Genomic DNA, 19,001 nt, shown 5'->3' on the forward strand with positions numbered 1-19,001 from the left:
AGGGAAGCAATGTCTTTCCCCTCCACCTAGTTTGGCAGGCTTCATATTGTAACCTTCAGTGGTTACTCATATTTCTGCCTAAATTGTTAATAGAGGTACATCATCTATTTTAGATATCTTCATTGGTCCCTTTCCATTGGCAGATCATTAAGAAATAAAATTTTAATTGTAAAAGTTGCCATTGTAGACTTATATTTAAAGTATGTGTAACCATTTATGCTGTACTTGTCTTCCCAGTTGACAAACAAAAGTTGGATTTTCAAAAGATTTTTACCCAGACTTTTATTCGGTTAGAAGATTGTACCCTCATTTGGTTTGCCTAATCCTCTACAATTAACACTAACTCCTGTGACTGAATTAGCAGTTCATGTTGGCATGAAGTGACTGTTGAAAAGAGTGCTTTAATGATTATAAAAAAATTTAACATATAATAGATAAACTAAATATACGTATATACCACATGAGTAGTGGTCATTCTTTAAAAGGTATTTATGGCAAGGCAAAGATATTTAAAACTTTGTTTTGGCTCTGAATTGAAAGAAGTTGGAAATATAAAGAGGAAAATATCTCTGACTTGAGTAAAGATTTTATTTGTTTATTTATCTAAGGCCTAATTTCTTGAGTTTTTCCCTCTTGACCTTGTATATTTTTCTAAGGTGACTTTGGCTTAGAGCCAGAGCCTGTCTGGATACCACTGATTTTAATCTGAACATGCTTTTCAAAAGGCTCCTGTAGAGCAGTGTCTAATGAAAAATGTTTTATAATGGTATTGTAACAAAGAACACTTGTTTGTGTCTTTCTCAGTCTCCATATACCAACATTAGTAATACTGCTATTGCATTTATTCTGTATCTAGCATTGCACTAAATTCACTATGTACATTACCTCTTTCTTACAACATTCCAGATTTAGGGAATCGAATAAACAGAAATATTGGGGCATAAAAAGAATCTGTTAACAAAGATGGCCAGCAGTTTGATAGTACTAAAATGTAGTTAATGTTAAGGAAAGTGGTAGATAAGGAAGCTAAATAGTTAGTATTAAGCCAGAAACTACTTAACATATGGAACTGTGACTCAGAGAGGTTAATAAATTGTCTAAGGTTACAGAGCCAGTAAACAGCTGAATGCGTATCTAATCCAGAGATCAAGCTCTTAACTTCTATAAGATACTGCCTTTACATAATATTCATGTAATCATTTCATCACCTTATAAACTTCTCTTACTGAAATAAACATACTATTTCCATGCAAAATGGAGTTTGATGGTGACAGTTCCTTTCTAAGCAGTATTTCTGTGATAACCATAATGTTCCCAAAAGTAACAGTATTTTCTTTTAATACAATTTTTCTGGTGAAACAACTCAAACAAGTTTGTAATAGACACGTTATAAAGTGCAGATTAAAAAGAAGAAAGCAAAATTACTTTTAATTTTACCACCCAGTCATAACCATTGTGTGTTCTATAAGACATTTTTTCTATATACATATGTACAAATATAAAATATATAAAACCTCTTTTTCACTTACTATATCCTAAATTTCTTTTCATGTCAAAACAAGTCTTATCTAGATTGTACTATAATTTATTTAACCATTCTTTTATTACTAAACTATACTGTAATGAACATCTATCTCTGCATCTCTTAAAAAATGTAAGCAAAATTATGGGTTTAAAGATTTTGTGCATTTTTAAAGTTTCTGGCTTTACAGGAAGACTGTACCAGTTTACTTTCCCTTTGAGGTAGTAAGGATGCTTAATTCCTCACTTCTAATATTTACTGTGAAGTTTTCTCTTCTTCCCCATATATATAGAGATTTGGAGTAACATGGTGACCAAGTGATTATCATTTTGTTTTTCAGGTGATGATTTTTCTTTGATTCAACAAGAAATATTTATGGTTAAAGAATGTAAACATTGCAACATTGTTGCCTACTTTGGGAGCTATCTCAGGTAAAACAAAACAAAACAAAACAAAACTGCTTTCTCTGTATTTTACATTCTCTTTGACACCACCCTTCTTCCCCTTCATATAAGTCCTGTCATATACATAAATTTTTTAATTATATTGTCCAAAGTTCTCAAATTTCTAGGATTTTTTTCTCTCCAGTTGTTACTATATTTTTGTATTAAAAATTATTGTGATTTTTAAAATTTGGATTATTTTATTTAGCTCCTTTTACATTAATAATGACACCTCCATTTATACAGTTGTACCTTTCTGACAATTTTAATGAAATATTACAAATGAATACCAGCAAGTGTTTTAACAAAGAAAATTTTGTTGATATTCTAAACTGTTTGAGATGGGAACAAAGCTGAAGTTAATGTTTTTCTATAGTTTGAAGAGAGGTTTTCTATAGCCAGGGCAATTTCCATTGCACTTTACAATTCATCTTAACCTTGGTATATTGAAGGATGAGAGCCTTGAGAGTATTTCAGTAATTGAGAATTACTAGCTAATATAATTTTCTTTCTCTTTCCCAAAGTCGGGAGAAACTGTGGATTTGTATGGAATATTGTGGTGGTGGATCACTTCAGGATATTTATCATGGTACTGTAAATTTGACTTCATACTTTAAAACTTTGACTTCAATGATTATTGTTTGACATTTCCTGTTAACCAGGGGATATTAACATGGACTCTTAGATTTACTGTTTTACATTCTTATGTTCTGCTCCCTGAGTACCGCTTAAAGGAAACTTAAATTTTATTTTTAATTGGTGATTCAATTAAATTTGCCAGATTCTGAGCTGTGAAAGCCAGGATGTATGTACAGTCTCAATTTTACTTTTTAGATACAATCTTACATAGTTTCTAGGAAAGTGTTGTATTAAGTTTAAGAAATGAAATTGTCTTAAACTTCCTTGTAAATAAGAATTGAAATGTGAAGAAGGGACATAAAGCAAATTATGTCTGTCTTAATAATAACTTAACCTGCTAACCAGGAGAGCAGTTCCTTTGTTAACTATATTTTTGTATTAAGAATTTAAAGAGATTTTTTTAAAATTTGGATTATTTTATTTAGCATTCTGTTAATGTAGGCAGCTTTCTGAGTTGAATTTGACTTTGCCTTATGGTACTATTTCAAAATAGTTTTAGTTTTGGCTCTATAGTTTAGCTTCCAGTTTGTTTTATTGTTGATGATTTCCTTTTTTTTCTAGGATTTATGAAACTAAGCTTGGATCCTTATAAATTTTTTTTTTCTTTGTCTTATTAAACATGGAAAATATGGGATGGTAACAGCTATGCATTGTATGCTTTGTTATTAAGAATGGTGATAAAATATTTTTGAGCATTTCTATGCTGAAATATATTGGAAGCCTTATCATATTTCATTCATGCAATTTACAGATGCAACCATAGTAGGTGTTAAAGCAAAAGTGCTATTTTACTTTAGATAGTGTTTTGTGAGCCACAGAGATCAAATTTTTAAAATGTCAGTCAATGGCACAGTGATTAAATAAATTATGCCCTTGGTATGGAATATTATACAGTACTTATAAAGATGAAGTAGCTGCGTATATTGGCCTGAATATTTATCCCCATGGCTTGTTTTTAAATGGAAAGAGTAAATGGTGAAAGAATATGCATAGCATAATTGATCACACCTCATTTTAAAAAAATTATTTTTTATAAATGTATATATGAATATATATGCGTAGAAAAATGAAAGAACACATACCAAATCGGTAAGTCATTATCTCCAGAGAAGGGAAAGTGAGTTTAGGAGTAAAATTTCCAATATTATAATAAAAATGTATTATGTGTTATTTAGTTATAAATTAATAAGTATAATCTAATTTTGTCACAATAAATAACCCATAACAAAAAAAGTCCTGATTGATGTCTAAGCTCCAACCACTGCCTTCTTTTATTTAAAATGATGTTTAATGCCACATAATTATTGCAAAAGTGTAAAAAATATTACGATTTAGACTATTCCTTAAGAGCTTTTAAAACAAGAACTAATCCTGTTTTGTTCTTTTTTTTTTTTTTTAAAGAAAAGTTTGATTCCCTATTCAGTAGTCTTTTCTTTTCTCATGTCTTATGCCATACTAGAATTTCCCTCTGGGAGAAGATCTTACCTGATACAGCAGTCGTTATTTCTCTTAGAATGGTTCTTCAAAATTGAGGATTTTTACCCTCGTTTAAAGGAGAGCTCTGTTATTTTATCCTGTTGTGATTTTAAAGAATAACTGGTAGAAAACAGCTCTATGCCAGTGGATTTAAAACTCCCCTTGATTTTATGAAGAATTATGATCTATAAGAAGTGTTTTACTCAATACTTTTACAAAATGAGAACTACTAAGAACGTGGGTAAAAACAAACTATGTGGCTCAAATTTTTTATCATGCTATTTTTACTTTCTACTATTACAACTGATATTTGTTGAATTGAATCTAAGAAATATTCATCCCTATAAATAGAATGTCAGATTGCATAGTAATAAAGTGACTTCCCTGCTTTTACTACTATACTATCAAGTTAAAAGAATCAAAAATTTATGTTTCTGAGTAGATTGAGAAACGTCATGATCAAAATATGCAATAAAATATTTTTTAAGTGAAGATTACATGTACTTAAGTACTGATTTGGCTTCACTGTCAGCAGACACCACCCCAGATTTCAAATATTCTCTCATGGTATTGGAAAATATATTTCAAGTGTCTGGCTGGGTACTTATGTAAGAAACATTTTACATTTCAAAATAGATAAGTGACCTGGTTATTTTAAAAATTGTTAGATCAGATAATGGGTTAAGCCTCCCTGTGTTATAGGTATGTTAAAGAATTTTACTAAAGAAGTATTATCTTGTCCTTAAAAATAAAGTATCTGATGCCTTTCAGTATATTTTAGCAATCAATATATTTATGATTCTGTTTCTCTGTAGAAGTGTAGTTAATTATATGTTTTATCCAGTTTCTTGGCTTTATTTTTGATAAATTGTTTAGGATTGAGATCATGTCCACTGTTTTCTAAAGAACTTTCTGTAATGCCTAGTACTACACTTTGCACGTAATAGGTACCTTAGTATTTTCACTGCCCAAAGTTGTGGAGTAAATCGTTTATTTGTAAAGTATATTTTTAAAGTCTCAACATTACTTTTTGTTTGTTTCTTGATTACAAAAATAATATATGCTCATAGTCAGAAGTAAAGTTATCCAAAGATATGCATAGAAATTTTATAAAATAGTTTCTGAAGTAGACTGTTTTTAATGTTACGTTCAAATGTACAACAATGTGATTCCCCCCTTTTTCTTTCTTTCTAGTTACTGGACCATTATCAGAATTGCAAATAGCCTATGTATGCAGAGAAACTTTGCAGGTACTGCATTTGCTTAAATAGATAGAAAGATAATTCTGGATTCACAGTTGAAAACTATAAAATGGTGGTCTGCCCAAAAGTATAAGGATAAACCAAATGATTTCTCTGTTAACCTCTTTTATTATAATTCTGTAAGCCTGGTTATTTCTTTTGTGAATAAATAGACAAGAATTCATTTAAGCTGATGCTGATGAACACAGTGGTCCTAAGTGGTGTTTTACTTTGTAGTGCTTGGCCCCCAATTGCTACAAAGCTAAGGAAAAGTTATAGGTGTCAATTGGTTTTTCTCAATTTTAACAAATTCTCTGGCCCTCCCTTCAGAACTCAGACCCCCCCAGGGCCTGGGAGCAAACAGGCAAAACAGAAACAACCTAAGCAGAGAATTAAAGGGGCCACACCTCCTTACACAGGTCGGGAGTGACAGGCTGGCAGGCACCAACTGCTGGGCAGGTTAGGAAAAGCACAGTGGCTAGAGACCTCACAGGAAGGTCTGTCAATCTTCTAAGACACACCGTCAGGGAACAACACTGAATATAGCCCCATTCTGAGACCTGAACCATTCTGGTCTCGGAAAATCTGATTAGGGTAATGAAGGAAACCAGATGCCTAGACAACAGAAAACTACACTAGGAAGACTATACTGGGAAAAATGAAGATATGGCCCAAAGGAACAAGCTTAGACCTCAATTAAGATACAGTTAAGATACTGTTTCACGTTAATGAAACAATCAATTAAAGATTTTCAAAGAAATGTGCTAAGTGAATTCAAAAACCAAGTCAATGAGTTCAGGGAAGTTATGACAAAAGAGATGAAGGATATAAAGAAAACACTGGGTGAACATAAGGTAGAAATCAAAAATTTGAAAAAACAACTGGCAGAATCTATGGAAATGAAAGGCACAACACAAGAGATGAAAAACACAATGGAGACATACAACAGCAGATCTCAAGAGGCAGAAGAAAACACTCAGGTACTGGAGAACAAGACATCTGAAATCCTACTGTCCTAGTTTGCTAATGCTGCAGAATGCAAAACACCAGAGATGGATAAGCTTTTATAAAACGGGGGTTTATTTCACTACACAATTACAGTCTTAAGGCCGCAAAGCGTCCAAGGTAACACATCAGCAATCGGGTACCCTCACCAGAGGATGGCCAATGGCCTCCGGAAAACCTCTGTTAGCTAGGAAGGCAGCTGGCATCTGCTCCAAAGCTCCGGCCTCAAAACGGCTTTCTCCCAGGATGTTCCTCTCTAGCAAGCTTGCTCCTCTTCAAAACATCACTCCCAGCTGCACTCTCTTTCCTCTTTGAGTCAGTTCATTTATATAGCTCCACTGATCAAGGCCCACCCCGAATGGGCGGGGCCACGCCTTCATGGGAACATCTCATCAGAATCATTGCCCACAGCTGGGTGGGGCACATTCCAAGCAAATCCAACCATCACCAAAATGCCTGCCCCACACAAGACCACAAAGATAATGGCATTTGGGGGACACAATACACTCAAACCGGCACACCTACACACAAAAGAATAGATAGAGAAAAGAGTGGAAGAATATGAGCAATGTCTCCAGAAATTGAATGACAACACGAAATGCAGAAATGTATGTGTCATGGGTTTCCCAGAAGGAGAAGAGAAGGGGAAAGAGGCAGAAGCAATAATAGAGAAATTCTAAACAAAATTCTCTTAAAAAAAAAAAAATAATAATAATAGAGGAAATAATGAAAATTTTCCATCTCTTATGAAAGACATAAAATTACAGATCCAAGAAGCGCAGCATACCCAAAGAGAATAGATCTGAATAGGCCTATGCCAAGACACTTAATAATCAGATTATCAAAAGTCAAAGACAGAGAATCCTGAAAGCAGCAAGACAAAAGCGATCCATCACATACAAAGGAAGTTTGATAAGACTATGTGCGGATTTCTCAGCAGAAACCATGGAGGCAAGAAGGAAATGGTGTGGTATATTTAACATACTGAAAGAGAAGAACTGCCAACCAAGAATCCTGTATCTGGCAAGACTGTCCTTCAAATATGAGGGAGAGCTTAAAATATTCTCTGACAAACAGACAATGACAGAGTTTGTGAACAAGATACCTGCTCTACAGGAAATACTAAAGGGAGCATTACAAACAGATAGGAAAAGACAGGAGCAAGAGGTTTGGAACACAATTTTGGGTGATGGTAGCACAGCAATTTAAGTACATTGAACAAAGATGACTGTGAGTATGGGTGAAAGAGGAAGGTTAGGAGCATGTGAGACACCAGAAGGGAAGAGGAAAGATAAAAACTGGGACTGTATAACTCAGTAAAACCTAGAGTGGTCAACAATTGTGATAAAATGTACAAATATGTTTTTATGTGAGAGAGAACAAATGAATGTCATCCTTGCAAGGTGTTAAAAATAGGGTGGTATTGGGGGAAAAAGACAATCAATGCAAACTAGAGTATAATTAACAGAAATATTGTATTATGCTTCCTTTAATGTAACAAAAGCTAAATGCATATAAGAGGGGGACATAAGGGTGGGGTGTCGAACTCTTGGTTTTGGTGGTGATGGCTGACTCTTTATTCTACTTTAGTTTAATTCTGTCTTTCTTTTTGTTGCTTCCTAGCTGTCATGTTTTTTTTCTCTCTCTCTCTTTTTTCTTTCTCTTTTATCTCTCTACCTGCTTTGACTTTTCCTCCTTCTTTGTGGAAGAAATGGAGATCTCCTAATATAATTAGTGGTGATGGTGGTGAATACATTAATACGTGACTATACAGGGAACCATAGATCGTTTACTTAGGATGGAATGTATGTTGTGTGAACAAAACTGTCTTAAAATACGGGTTGATGAAGAAACCTTGAGAACACTATATTTAGTGAAATAAGTCAGACACATAAGGACAAATATTTCAGGGTCTCACTGATATGAGCTAATTATAATATGTAAATTTGTGGACATGAAATATAAATTACCAGGATATAGAACGAGGCTAAAGAATGGGGAGCGGTTGCTTATTATGAGCAGAATGTTCAACTAGATTGAACTTGAGTGTTTGGAAATGGACTGAGGTGACACCCACTGGGATACTTATTATTTTAGAAACTGAAGACAATAAGTGTTGGTTTGGATGCAGACAAATAGGAACCGTCATACATTGTTGGTGGGAATGTAAAAGGGTGCAGTCACTCTGGAAAACAGTTTGGCAGTTCCAGCTGTAACAAGAAGTGAAATTACCAACGTTCATAGCAGCATTACTGACAATAAGGCAAAAGGTAGAAGCAACCCAAGTGCCCATCAGCAGATAACTGGTTAAACAGAATGTGGTATATAAGTAACAACAGACTGTTATTCAGCCTTAAAAAGGAATGACTTTCTGATACATTACAATATGAAGGACCCTTGAAGACATTATGCTGAGTCAAATATAGCCAGACACAAATATTGTATGAACTAGCTTGTGTGAAATACATAAAATAAGCAAATACACAGAGATAGAAGGGAGATTACAGGTTACTAGTGACTGGAATTTATAGTTGTTAATGCTTAATGGGTAGAGAATGTCTTGTTTGGGGTGATGGAGAAATTTTGGTTATGAATGGTGGTGATGGTTATGCAATATTGTGAATGTAATTAATATCAAAAATTTTACAGATGAAAGTGGTTAAAATGGTAAATTTTGTGTTGTATATAAGCACAATAAAAGAGAAAGTTAAATGAAAAAGCCATTCTTACTAAATTTTATTTTTTGTTTTGGAAAATACAATTTTCATAAAAATGTTATTTATAGTAACTTGTAATTGGTTCATTATGTTTATTTTTAAATGTGTTAAACATTTAAAAAATTTTCTCAGCTTTACTTTCTAATAGTGGAAATACTGAAAGGTATCATCCATATAATGAAAGTTTTGGGGATCTTAAATGATTTTTAAGAGTGAAAAGAAGTGCTGAGACCAAAAGAATCGAGAATCACTGCTCTAGAGAAACATGTACACACGGGCACCAAAGACAGATAAAAGAGTTTTTATAACTTTATTTCCAACAGCCAAAAACAGGAAACACCACCAAATGGGTAAATTAATTGTGGTATAGATGTAGTGGAATACTATGTAATGATAAAAACAAATCAATGGAATACTACGTAATGATAAAAACAACATGGATGAATCTTGCAAATATAAAATTGAATGATATAAGCCTCTGCAAAAAATACTGTATTATTTATGTAAGTTTTAAAAGAGACAGAAGTTAATTATAGTTTATAGGAACATATATCAAGTTTTAAACTATAAAGGGAAGTAAAGATGTAATTACCTTTTAGCAGGAAGGAAGAGGATTGTGATGAGGAAGGGGCTTTTGAGGGGTTGGCAATGTTCTATTCCTTCTACTTGGGCAGTGGTGAATTGGTATTCATTCTGTAATAAGTAATTAGGCTACACACTTATTATTTATGCATTTTCTCCATGGATATAATATTTCACAATAAAATGTCAGTAAAAAATATTTTGTACACAAAATGTATTTATGTGTACTCTTTTAAACGCCACAGTTCTTATGAAACTTTATTTCTTAATGTATTTTTTATTTGCCGTCAAGAAAATGTTAAACCCAAGGCAGCAAGGCATTGGAAGAAATGCAGTTACATAATATTGAATAAATTGTTAAAACTCTTTAGGGAAAAATAAAAGAAGTGAAGTACTGTCGATACTACAGCTTGCGTGAACCCTGAAGACTTTATGTTGGGTGAAGAAAGCAAATATTGTACAATTTCGCCTTTGAAATACTTAGAGCAAGCAAATTCATAGAGACAGAAAGCAGAATAGTGGGTACCAGGATTGTGTGGGTGTAGGATGTTTAAATGAGTTTGAGTTTTGGTTTGCAATAATAAAAATTGTCTGGAAACAGTTAGTGGCATAAGTTACACAGTTTTCTCAAGGTACTTACTGTCAAAGAACTGTCCACTTAAAATGGTTGAATGATTTTTATGTTATGTATAATTTAATTAAAAACAAATTAATTAAATATTTGTTTAAAAAAAGAACCAACCCAGACACTGACATAGATGTTAGAATTAGCAAGAAAGGACATTAAAACAGGGAAACAGGGAAGGACATTAAAAGAGTTATAATATGCAATATGTCAAGATATTCAACAAATAGAGTTATAATATGCAATATGTCAAGATGTTCAACAAATTAAGTAGAGACATGTTCGATTCATAAAAGGCCCAAACTTCTAGAGATGAAAACACAATGTTTCATGGAGATAATGCTAGACAGGATTTATGGCAGGTTAGGTATTGCAAAAGAAAGGATTAGTGAACTTAAAGATATAGCAGTAAAAAGTATCCAAAATAAATCACAGAGAGAAAAAAAAAGAATTTTTAATAAATGAAAAGATCATCCTTAAGCTGTGGGACAAATGCAAGTGACTTACTCTGTGTGAAATTGGTATCTTTGAAGAAAAGATGAGAAAAAGGGCACAGAAACAATGTTTGAAAAAATAATAACCAAACATTTTCCAGCTTTGATAAAAACTGTGAACCCAGTGATCCAAAGAACTAAATGAATCCCAGGGACAAGAAACATGCAGAAAACCACACTTAGGCATATTATAATCGAATTGCTCATTTGATAAAGAGAAATCTTAAAAGCACTCAAAGCAAAAAGACATATACAAAAGATAAACGACAACAATGATAGCTAATTTCTGTATGATCAGGGAATTTTTTCATGCTGTAGAAATACAATGTTTGAGTCAAATTTTTTTGAGTTTTACTAGAAAATGAATTAGAAATCTTTAAGATATAAAACACATTGATTAGTAAAATGAAACCCGTCTTGGTCCCCCCAAATCTGATTTTCTAGATTTTCTTATTGAATAAGAATTTAATTAGAAAATTTAGAGTTAAATTCAGCTTTGCTAATGCATACCTTTTTTTTTTAAACTTCAGGGTCTTGCCTATTTACATACTAAAGGCAAAATGCATAGAGATATCAAAGTAAGTTCATTTGTTACATTTAAATTGGTAACTTAATTTGAAGACATTTCATGATGCTAATTTAATAGTATTTTTATTTGTGTTTTAGGGTGCGAATATTTTATTGACAGATCATGGTGATGTAAAATTAGGTATGTTATTTCAAGTTCCTAAAATTTTTTCCAAAAAAATTACTAAAATTTTAAATGAGAACTATCATTGTATACTCATATAAAGAGCCACATTGTTCATCTTTTGACCCAGTAATTCTACTACTGAGACAGTATAAGGAAATTCACTTTAAAGAATGGAAGTCCGTATTCACCCTTTTTAATTAATCATAGTATTATTTATAATAGAAAATAGAAAATAAAATCCAGACATAGATCTAGCATTGGAAAGATTGTTCAACTGTAATAAATAAATTCACTTATGGAATATTTTTTAGTCATCAAAGTTCATAGTTATGAAGGACATGTAAGAAGAAAATCCCCTAGAGTTTTGAATGGCCAAAAAATGAACTATATGGGTATTTAGTCTTTAATAACCATGTTTAATATCAACAACAACAACAACAAAGTTACACATAGAAAAAAAGGCTTTTTCTAATAGCACTGAAATACTTCCCTGCTTGTATTAGGATAAAAGGAATCCAGGTGGGTGCTTTCCCAGTGTGTATTGTTTTGTTGCTGCTTTTTTTTCCCAATTAACTTCAATGTGCTTATAATAAAAATATTTTTAATAACTTTGTTCTTAATAAAATGCTTCCATTCCAGTAAAATGCCAATACACTCTTTTCTTTCAGTGATTATGTTATGAACCAAGCAAGAGAAGATTTAGTTATTCAATTTATGTACATTTCCCTACCATTCATACCTGAATTATTAATAATGCCATGCCTAAGAGAAAAACTTAGAAATGTTGCTTGTGTTATTGCGAAGAACTACAATTTTCTCTTCTTTTTTTTCCCCCCACCAGCTGACTTTGGTGTGGCTGCAAAAATAACAGCTACCATTGCAAAGAGAAAATCTTTCATTGGCACCCCTTATTGGTAAGACATTACAAATTGAATTTGGTACATTATCATTTCTTCACAGTTAGTCATCAGTCTTGATACCCAGTTAACACAACTGATACTTGACTGGAAGTCAGGAGACTTGCATGCTTCTTGATTGGATTAGGGAAATTGGATACTTGTTTTCATTGTTTAACTTTCCCTGTATTAAAGTGTAGGAATTTAAATTATTAAATTCCTACTGTTCCTGGAATCTTCCGTTTAGAAGACTCATAAGGTATGAGATTTTCAAAAGGAAGACTCATGTTTCGTCTTGTAATTTTCTTAACCTTCTCTTATGGCTTCTGGACTTCACTTTCTAGTTGTTAAAACTTGTGCATCCTTACCTAACCATTACTCTGCACCAGCTACCCCCACTCCTAATGTATCCTACCAGTTACTGATAAAATAGTCTTTTTAAAAAAATGCTTAGGTTATTGACATACAGATAATATAATTGATTTACAATAGAAAGCCTTTTAATAAGCCTTAATATGTAAAAAAAATCAGTAAGTGTTATAAAAGGTCATATTTAAAATTTACTTGAAAGTTTAGAATTTTTAATTAGCAGTGTTTGGATAACTTATTATTTGGAGAGAAATTTAAAGTAGTTCCATATCTCATACCTAACGTAAAAATAATTTGTATGTATATTAAAAACTTAAATATAAAAATGAAACCACTCTCTGTGACTGTTGAAGAGGTGATTGGAGAAGTAGGCACTTTTGTGCAGCTTCTGTCCACTCCATGATGGGACAGATGCAAGCCTGAATAAGAAAAACAATTTCTTCCTCCAAAGCCATGGCATATCAGTTATACAGAAATACCACCTTGGGAGGCAGTCTCCAGGAGAGCCTAGATGAGCTCATACAGCCTCAGCAGATCACTCCTTAACTAGCCCTTCAAGTTCTACTTCAGTTTGATAAGGCTGTAATTCACCATTGTCTCAGAGGGTCAGGAACAGAGTCAATTTCAGTGTTTCTCTAAATATGTACAGATTCTTTGATAATGTGTGGGTTTTTGTATTGAGTGATGTTGAATTCAGAAAGGTGACAAAGCTTTTAAAATCAGTAAAGTGAAAATTTTAGCCAGTGTTGGTAAAAATACTGGTTCTAGTACTACCGAATAGAAAAAAATGGCTTTTTTATGCCATCTTCTGTTTATTATTCATTGCTTTTTGAAGAGAAACATACAAGAGACTTTTAAACTTATTCTAGCAATGCAGAAATGACTACACTATGCTCTATTGTCAGAGAATTCCAATTGAAAGAAGCTTATAACTCTACAGCTTCCTAATTACCTTTATTATACAGCATGAAGAAACATAACCTTTTTTATGTTATTTAAAAAGGTATTGCCTCCCTAAGAACATTCTTTAATAAACTAATTTTAAAACTTAAAAAAAAAAATGAAACCAAAAGAACTAGCAATGACTGTCTCCTTTCAAAGATGAGGAGGCCTTTCTTGGCATAAGGACATAAATCTTTAAAGAGAAAGACTGATAGATTTAACTGCATAAAAATTTAAAACTTATCTATGTCTATTAGCTTAAACAAAATTAAAAGACAGGTAACAGATGAGGAAATGTTGGCGAAAAAATGTGATAAACTAGATTTGTCTTTAGAAAAGTAGGCACTCTTCTGGGTAGGATCATACTTGATTTGTTTCCTTCGATATATATATTTTTATATATTCCCAGTTCTCTTCAGAAGAGATCAGAAAAAAAGCCCCAGTAAATATCATTTGAATAAAAGTTAAAAGAAAAGTTAGTTGTGTTAGATTATATATAGAATTTTATTGCATTCCTGTTTTCCTCCTTAGCTTTAATATATAATTAGTTCTTAAAAATTAATATAGAATGTCTCATTATAGGCAGATAGTTCTTAAAATAATACATATAAGTTGTCATAATACGTGAAAGGTGTTTATCTTCAGAGATGAACAAAACACAAACTAACAATGAAATTCTTTTCTATCAAATTGAAAAAATATTTGGAATCATGGGTAATACCACTATCACTGAATTTTTGATAGTGAAAGTGGAAATTGGTAGAACAATTTTAAAGAATAATTTGGCCAGAATATTTCAAACGCTTTAAGGAAAACTTATGTCCTTTAGTTACTGTAATTCTACTTGTAGTAATTTATCAGAGAAACACACATATTTGTATATAAAGAGTTTTATCACAATACTTTGATAATTAAAAATTGAGAGACAATATTAGTGTGCAACAGGAATTAAAGAAATGTACATTCATTCAGTGGACTAATATGCTGCTGTTAAAAATCATGTTGTAAAAGATTAAATGGTCATGGGATAGATACATGATATACTGTTAATCAAAAGAGCAAGATAAAAGGTGGCATATGTAATATAGTACCACTTTATAAAAAATATTTGTATGGGTGTTTAAATAAAAATTGTGGGTGAAAACATATAAAACAGCGCCTCTCTCTGGGTAGGGTCATGCTTGACTTGTTTCCTTCGATATATATATTTTTTATATATTCCCAGTTCTCTTCAGAAGAGATCAGGAAAAAAGCCCCAGTAAATATCATTTGAATAAAAGTTAAAAGAAAACATAGTTGTGTTAGATTACATATAGAATTTTATTGCATTCCTGTTTTCCTCCTCAGTATCTCTCTATGACTGTCCTCCCTTTTGAAATCTCTTCTCTAGTCAAAATTGCCTGTTTTTTTTTTTTTTTCCACCCTGGCTATCCCAGATGAAATACTACTACTTTCACTTTGTTCATTATCCCTAGGATACCCTTCCCCTTTATTTATCTTAAGTCCTGCCCATTTTTAAGAGTGTAGCACCCACTCTGCCTTTCTTCACCCAGGGCACACTGATTGATCACAACTCTCCATACCACTGAACTAGCAAGTGCAGCAAGCCTGGTCAACTTAGCACCCTCATTGCTAATTGATTCCAGTGGGCAGAGGATAATGACACTCATTGCTTGCCCAGGCACCAGCTTATCCTCTTTCCTCATGAAACTTGCTTTCAATCATCTTGTTCCATGGTGATAATTTTCTTTTTACTCCTATACCATTATTATGTAGATAACATTTGCATACTGCATATATGTCTACATGTTGACATTTTTAGTGTATATACTTTATATTGTTAACCACACTTAAGTTGAGAGACAGTGTGTTAGAACTTTGTAACTCTAGTGCATATAAAAGCAACTTAATTTAAAAAATAGTGGGCATTAAAAAAATTAACGAATATTTCCGAGTGGTGTATCTACACATGATAACTTAAGGTGCCATAATTATACACCACTGATGCCCAAACAGATAACCCAACTCAATTACTCAATTGACACTCAGTATTCTATATATTCAGTAGTTGTTTGATAATAGCTCTACTTAAATATCTACAAGCATTTTATACTTAAAACAAAGAACGTCTCTTAAATCACCTCCTTTCACTTTAACTCTTCTGCCACTGCCTTCAAAAGGTACTATATTATTTTTTTCCCTGGACTTTTTGAAATAGTCCTCTAACTCATCTGCCTGACTCTGGTTTCATCTCCTCTCATACTATCATAAGTTTTAGATCAGGTTTATACCCATAATTAAATCTTTCAGTAGAGTCTCCTCATCTTCACTGTAAAGTCTGAATTCCCTCGTATGAGTGGTAAATCATTCATCATCTAACCCCTACTTCTGAGGTTCATTTTCTGAGCACTTTCTAGACCCTCTCAAATCATCTGTGGGGAAAGACCTTTTTTTTCATTTTCTATCACAGACTGATACATTTGTAAAATAAAATAAAGTAAAAATTAATTACTAGAGAAATGATCATGCATTTGGATGAGAGTAAATGCTTACTCTCACTTTTTATGCTCATCACAGACTGATAACAGTTTTAGTCCTATATCAGTTTGCCAATCACACAGGGTAATACTGTCCTCCCAGTCTCTAGGTGTTCCACGCTGGCTCCCTACTTCCACTTGCCTCTCCCTGAAATGTCTCAGTTTCTTATCCCCCTTAGCTCCATTCTAATACATTGTTTAAGTCTTCAATTCAGTCTCCCAATTTTGAAGACTTTTCTCTCACCTTCATGGGTTTTATGTATTTTTTTTTCCTTTTCCCATATTATATAACAAGATTGACAAAACAGAAACTAAAGCAAGATAAAATTCTGCCTCACAGCGTCAGTATTCAGAGAAAGAACTCAAGATTTTTAATTTTAATGAGTTTTAAAAGAATGTATGTGCATGAAGGTGATATTCAAGTCTTTCCCTAGTAAATACCTCTCATCTTCCTTCCCTCTAATATCATCAGTCCCAAGCACACGTAATAGATAAAACATTCACAGATAAGGCCATTTTGCATTCAGTGCAGTTCAGTAAGGCATAGTGACCCAGAGCCTGTAATTGTGCTTGGATATGGGGGTCAAAGCCTACATTTCTCCTCCTTTTTCTCTGAGCTCTTTCCCTCACTGCACAACCCCTAGTGTTTATTTGCCACCATTACTAGGTAGGTACTGCCTGTGTGTAGTTTCATTACAGTAAAAGTTGTACTATATTATCATTGTTATTATTGTTACTGTTATTGTTTGTCTCCCCACCTAGACTATAGGCAGGGATTTCATCTTATTCATCTTTCCAGCATCGGAAAATGGCAGGGTACCAGGCGTTTAGTTGACCTTATTAAATGTCTATGAATAGAAGTAAACATTTGTTGTTGAAATATATGCCTATATAACCATGTGAAGGGCTACCAAAATTATTAGAACTACTTAAACTCTAAATATATATTTTTGTGTCATTTAGTTTCATTTTATAAATAATTTCAGCTGTACAATACTGATAATGGGAATTACCAACCATTCTTATTAATTTCTCAATAACTGATGAACAAATAGTCATTTATTATCCTTTAGAAATACTCAACTAGCAAGAGTTGGTACCTTTGCTTTTACAATTTCAACAATTAAACCAAAATTCACATACAGAGCCAGGGGAACTATAACAGTTGATAAGGGTTAACACTTCCCTGAAACCTGTTAATCTTTCTGACTTAGATATTAGGATTATATGTCAGCCTGCTAGCTTTCAGATGGCAAAGGAGGAGGCAGGTATCTCTAATAAATGGAAGCCACCACCAAAAAGTAGAGGTCCAGATACTGTAAAAAAGATATCCATATCCCAGCTACTCACTTCTCATAATTTGGATTGCGAACTGGCACCCCTTTTGAAGTTTGCCATTTCTCCTGTAATAAGAGATTTTTAAGGTGGAGAGAAGGAGAGTGGCTAATGTAGTGAAAGAAGTCAGGAACTAAAAAGGACAACTTATCTGGTCCAATAACCTTTTATATGCATTACTGTAACTAGTTACTTAGAGCACTAATTACGCAAGCCTTTTTAATGCATGTTAAACCATTAAAACAAAAAGAATCTCATTCTACACTAGACTATCACCTTGTCCTTCGAAATACAAAATTACACTGTGATAGTGAATATACTTTTCAAAATACACATCACATGCATACTCCGTCACTAGAGATTCTGATGTAACCCATCTCCTTTGAGAAACATGTTTGTCCATCAGCTCTCCCCCTCTCTATTCCTGGAAAATTATTTATTTAGAGATGCTTACTCCTAGTCATTGCAAAACCCTTACAATTTCTCCACAGTTTTCTACAGTAACATTATCTTGGTCCCTTTCACCCAGTATAAGAAGCATTACTTATAAGTGCATACTTTTTTCTTAATTGAAATATTGTTCTGACTAAATAGATTTCTATTATAGTGCTTATAACAAGAAGTAGGAGATTTCATACTATTTTTTAAAATAAAAAATGTTAAAATTCACTGATAACTTCTAGGATGGCTCCAGAAGTTGCAGCAGTGGAGAAGAATGGTGGCTATAATCAACTCTGTGATATCTGGGCAGTAGGAATAACGGCAATTGAACTTGGAGAACTTCAGCCACCCATGTTTGATCTTCATCCGATGAGGTGTTCTCATTATTTACAATTACGTAGTTATTAATAAAGTCTTTGGGGAGACTTTTAAATACTGATAACTCAGATATTCCAAGCTTATTTTCAAGTGTGTCAAAATATTAAAGGCTCCAGAACTATATGATAATAAATTTGTCGTGTTTTTAAAAAAATCTTTTTGTAAAATACTAAAGGTGCATATCAAAGGTAATCTTGTCAAAAATCTACCCTCTGTTATTGCTATTCCTAAAACAACATAGAGTGAGTTGTCTGTTGTTCTTGAAGCTTTTCCATGGAAGAAACTTCCCTTAATAATCATACTAGAGTAGCTATCATCATTAAAAGTTCTTTCTTGAAATTTTTTTGTTCATTCTTCCACCAATCGAACTTGTTTCTTTTCTCTTTTTTTTGTCCTAATTGGAATTATAAACACATAATAGAGCTAATGAGACTTTTTTTTTTTTAATTTTCTCATTTGATTTCATTTCTTTTTGCTTTGTCTAGGGATAATGAAGAAATACCTATGCTTAGTATATTATCATTTACATTTTAGAATATATTATCTCAGAAAAAAATATTGGAGGGCCTTTGAAAAGGTTTTTTAGTATTCTGAAGCAAAAGATAAAGTGGGCTAAAATTTAAACTTTCACATTAATTGGTGGTATAAAATTAAAAAGAAAATGC

At 32.7% G+C, this 19,001-nt stretch overlaps 1 protein-coding gene and 1 pseudogene across 5 annotated transcripts in view; both read left to right on the forward strand.

Annotated features, from left to right (window-relative positions):
• The window catches only part of MAP4K5 (mitogen-activated protein kinase kinase kinase kinase 5), a 152,803-nt gene that overhangs the window by 78,155 nt on the left and 55,647 nt on the right, over nt 1–19,001 (forward strand). For all 5 annotated transcript variants that reach the window (XM_037832758.1, XM_037832759.1, XM_037832761.1 and 2 more), the window contains 7 exons: nt 1,863–1,953; nt 2,490–2,554; nt 5,275–5,330; nt 11,275–11,322; nt 11,411–11,453; nt 12,280–12,352; nt 18,201–18,332. In XM_037832758.1, the coding sequence (XP_037688686.1) occupies nt 1,863–1,953; nt 2,490–2,554; nt 5,275–5,330; nt 11,275–11,322; nt 11,411–11,453; nt 12,280–12,352; nt 18,201–18,332 (508 nt within the window). The remainder of the gene's footprint in view (nt 1–1,862; nt 1,954–2,489; nt 2,555–5,274; nt 5,331–11,274; nt 11,323–11,410; nt 11,454–12,279; nt 12,353–18,200; nt 18,333–19,001) is intronic.
• Nucleotides 13,056–13,579, forward strand: LOC119531474 (annotated as a pseudogene).

The sequence above is a fragment of the Choloepus didactylus genome, chromosome 4 (assembly GCF_015220235.1).
Source record: "Choloepus didactylus isolate mChoDid1 chromosome 4, mChoDid1.pri, whole genome shotgun sequence".
Classification (NCBI taxonomy): domain Eukaryota; kingdom Metazoa; phylum Chordata; class Mammalia; order Pilosa; family Megalonychidae; genus Choloepus; species Choloepus didactylus.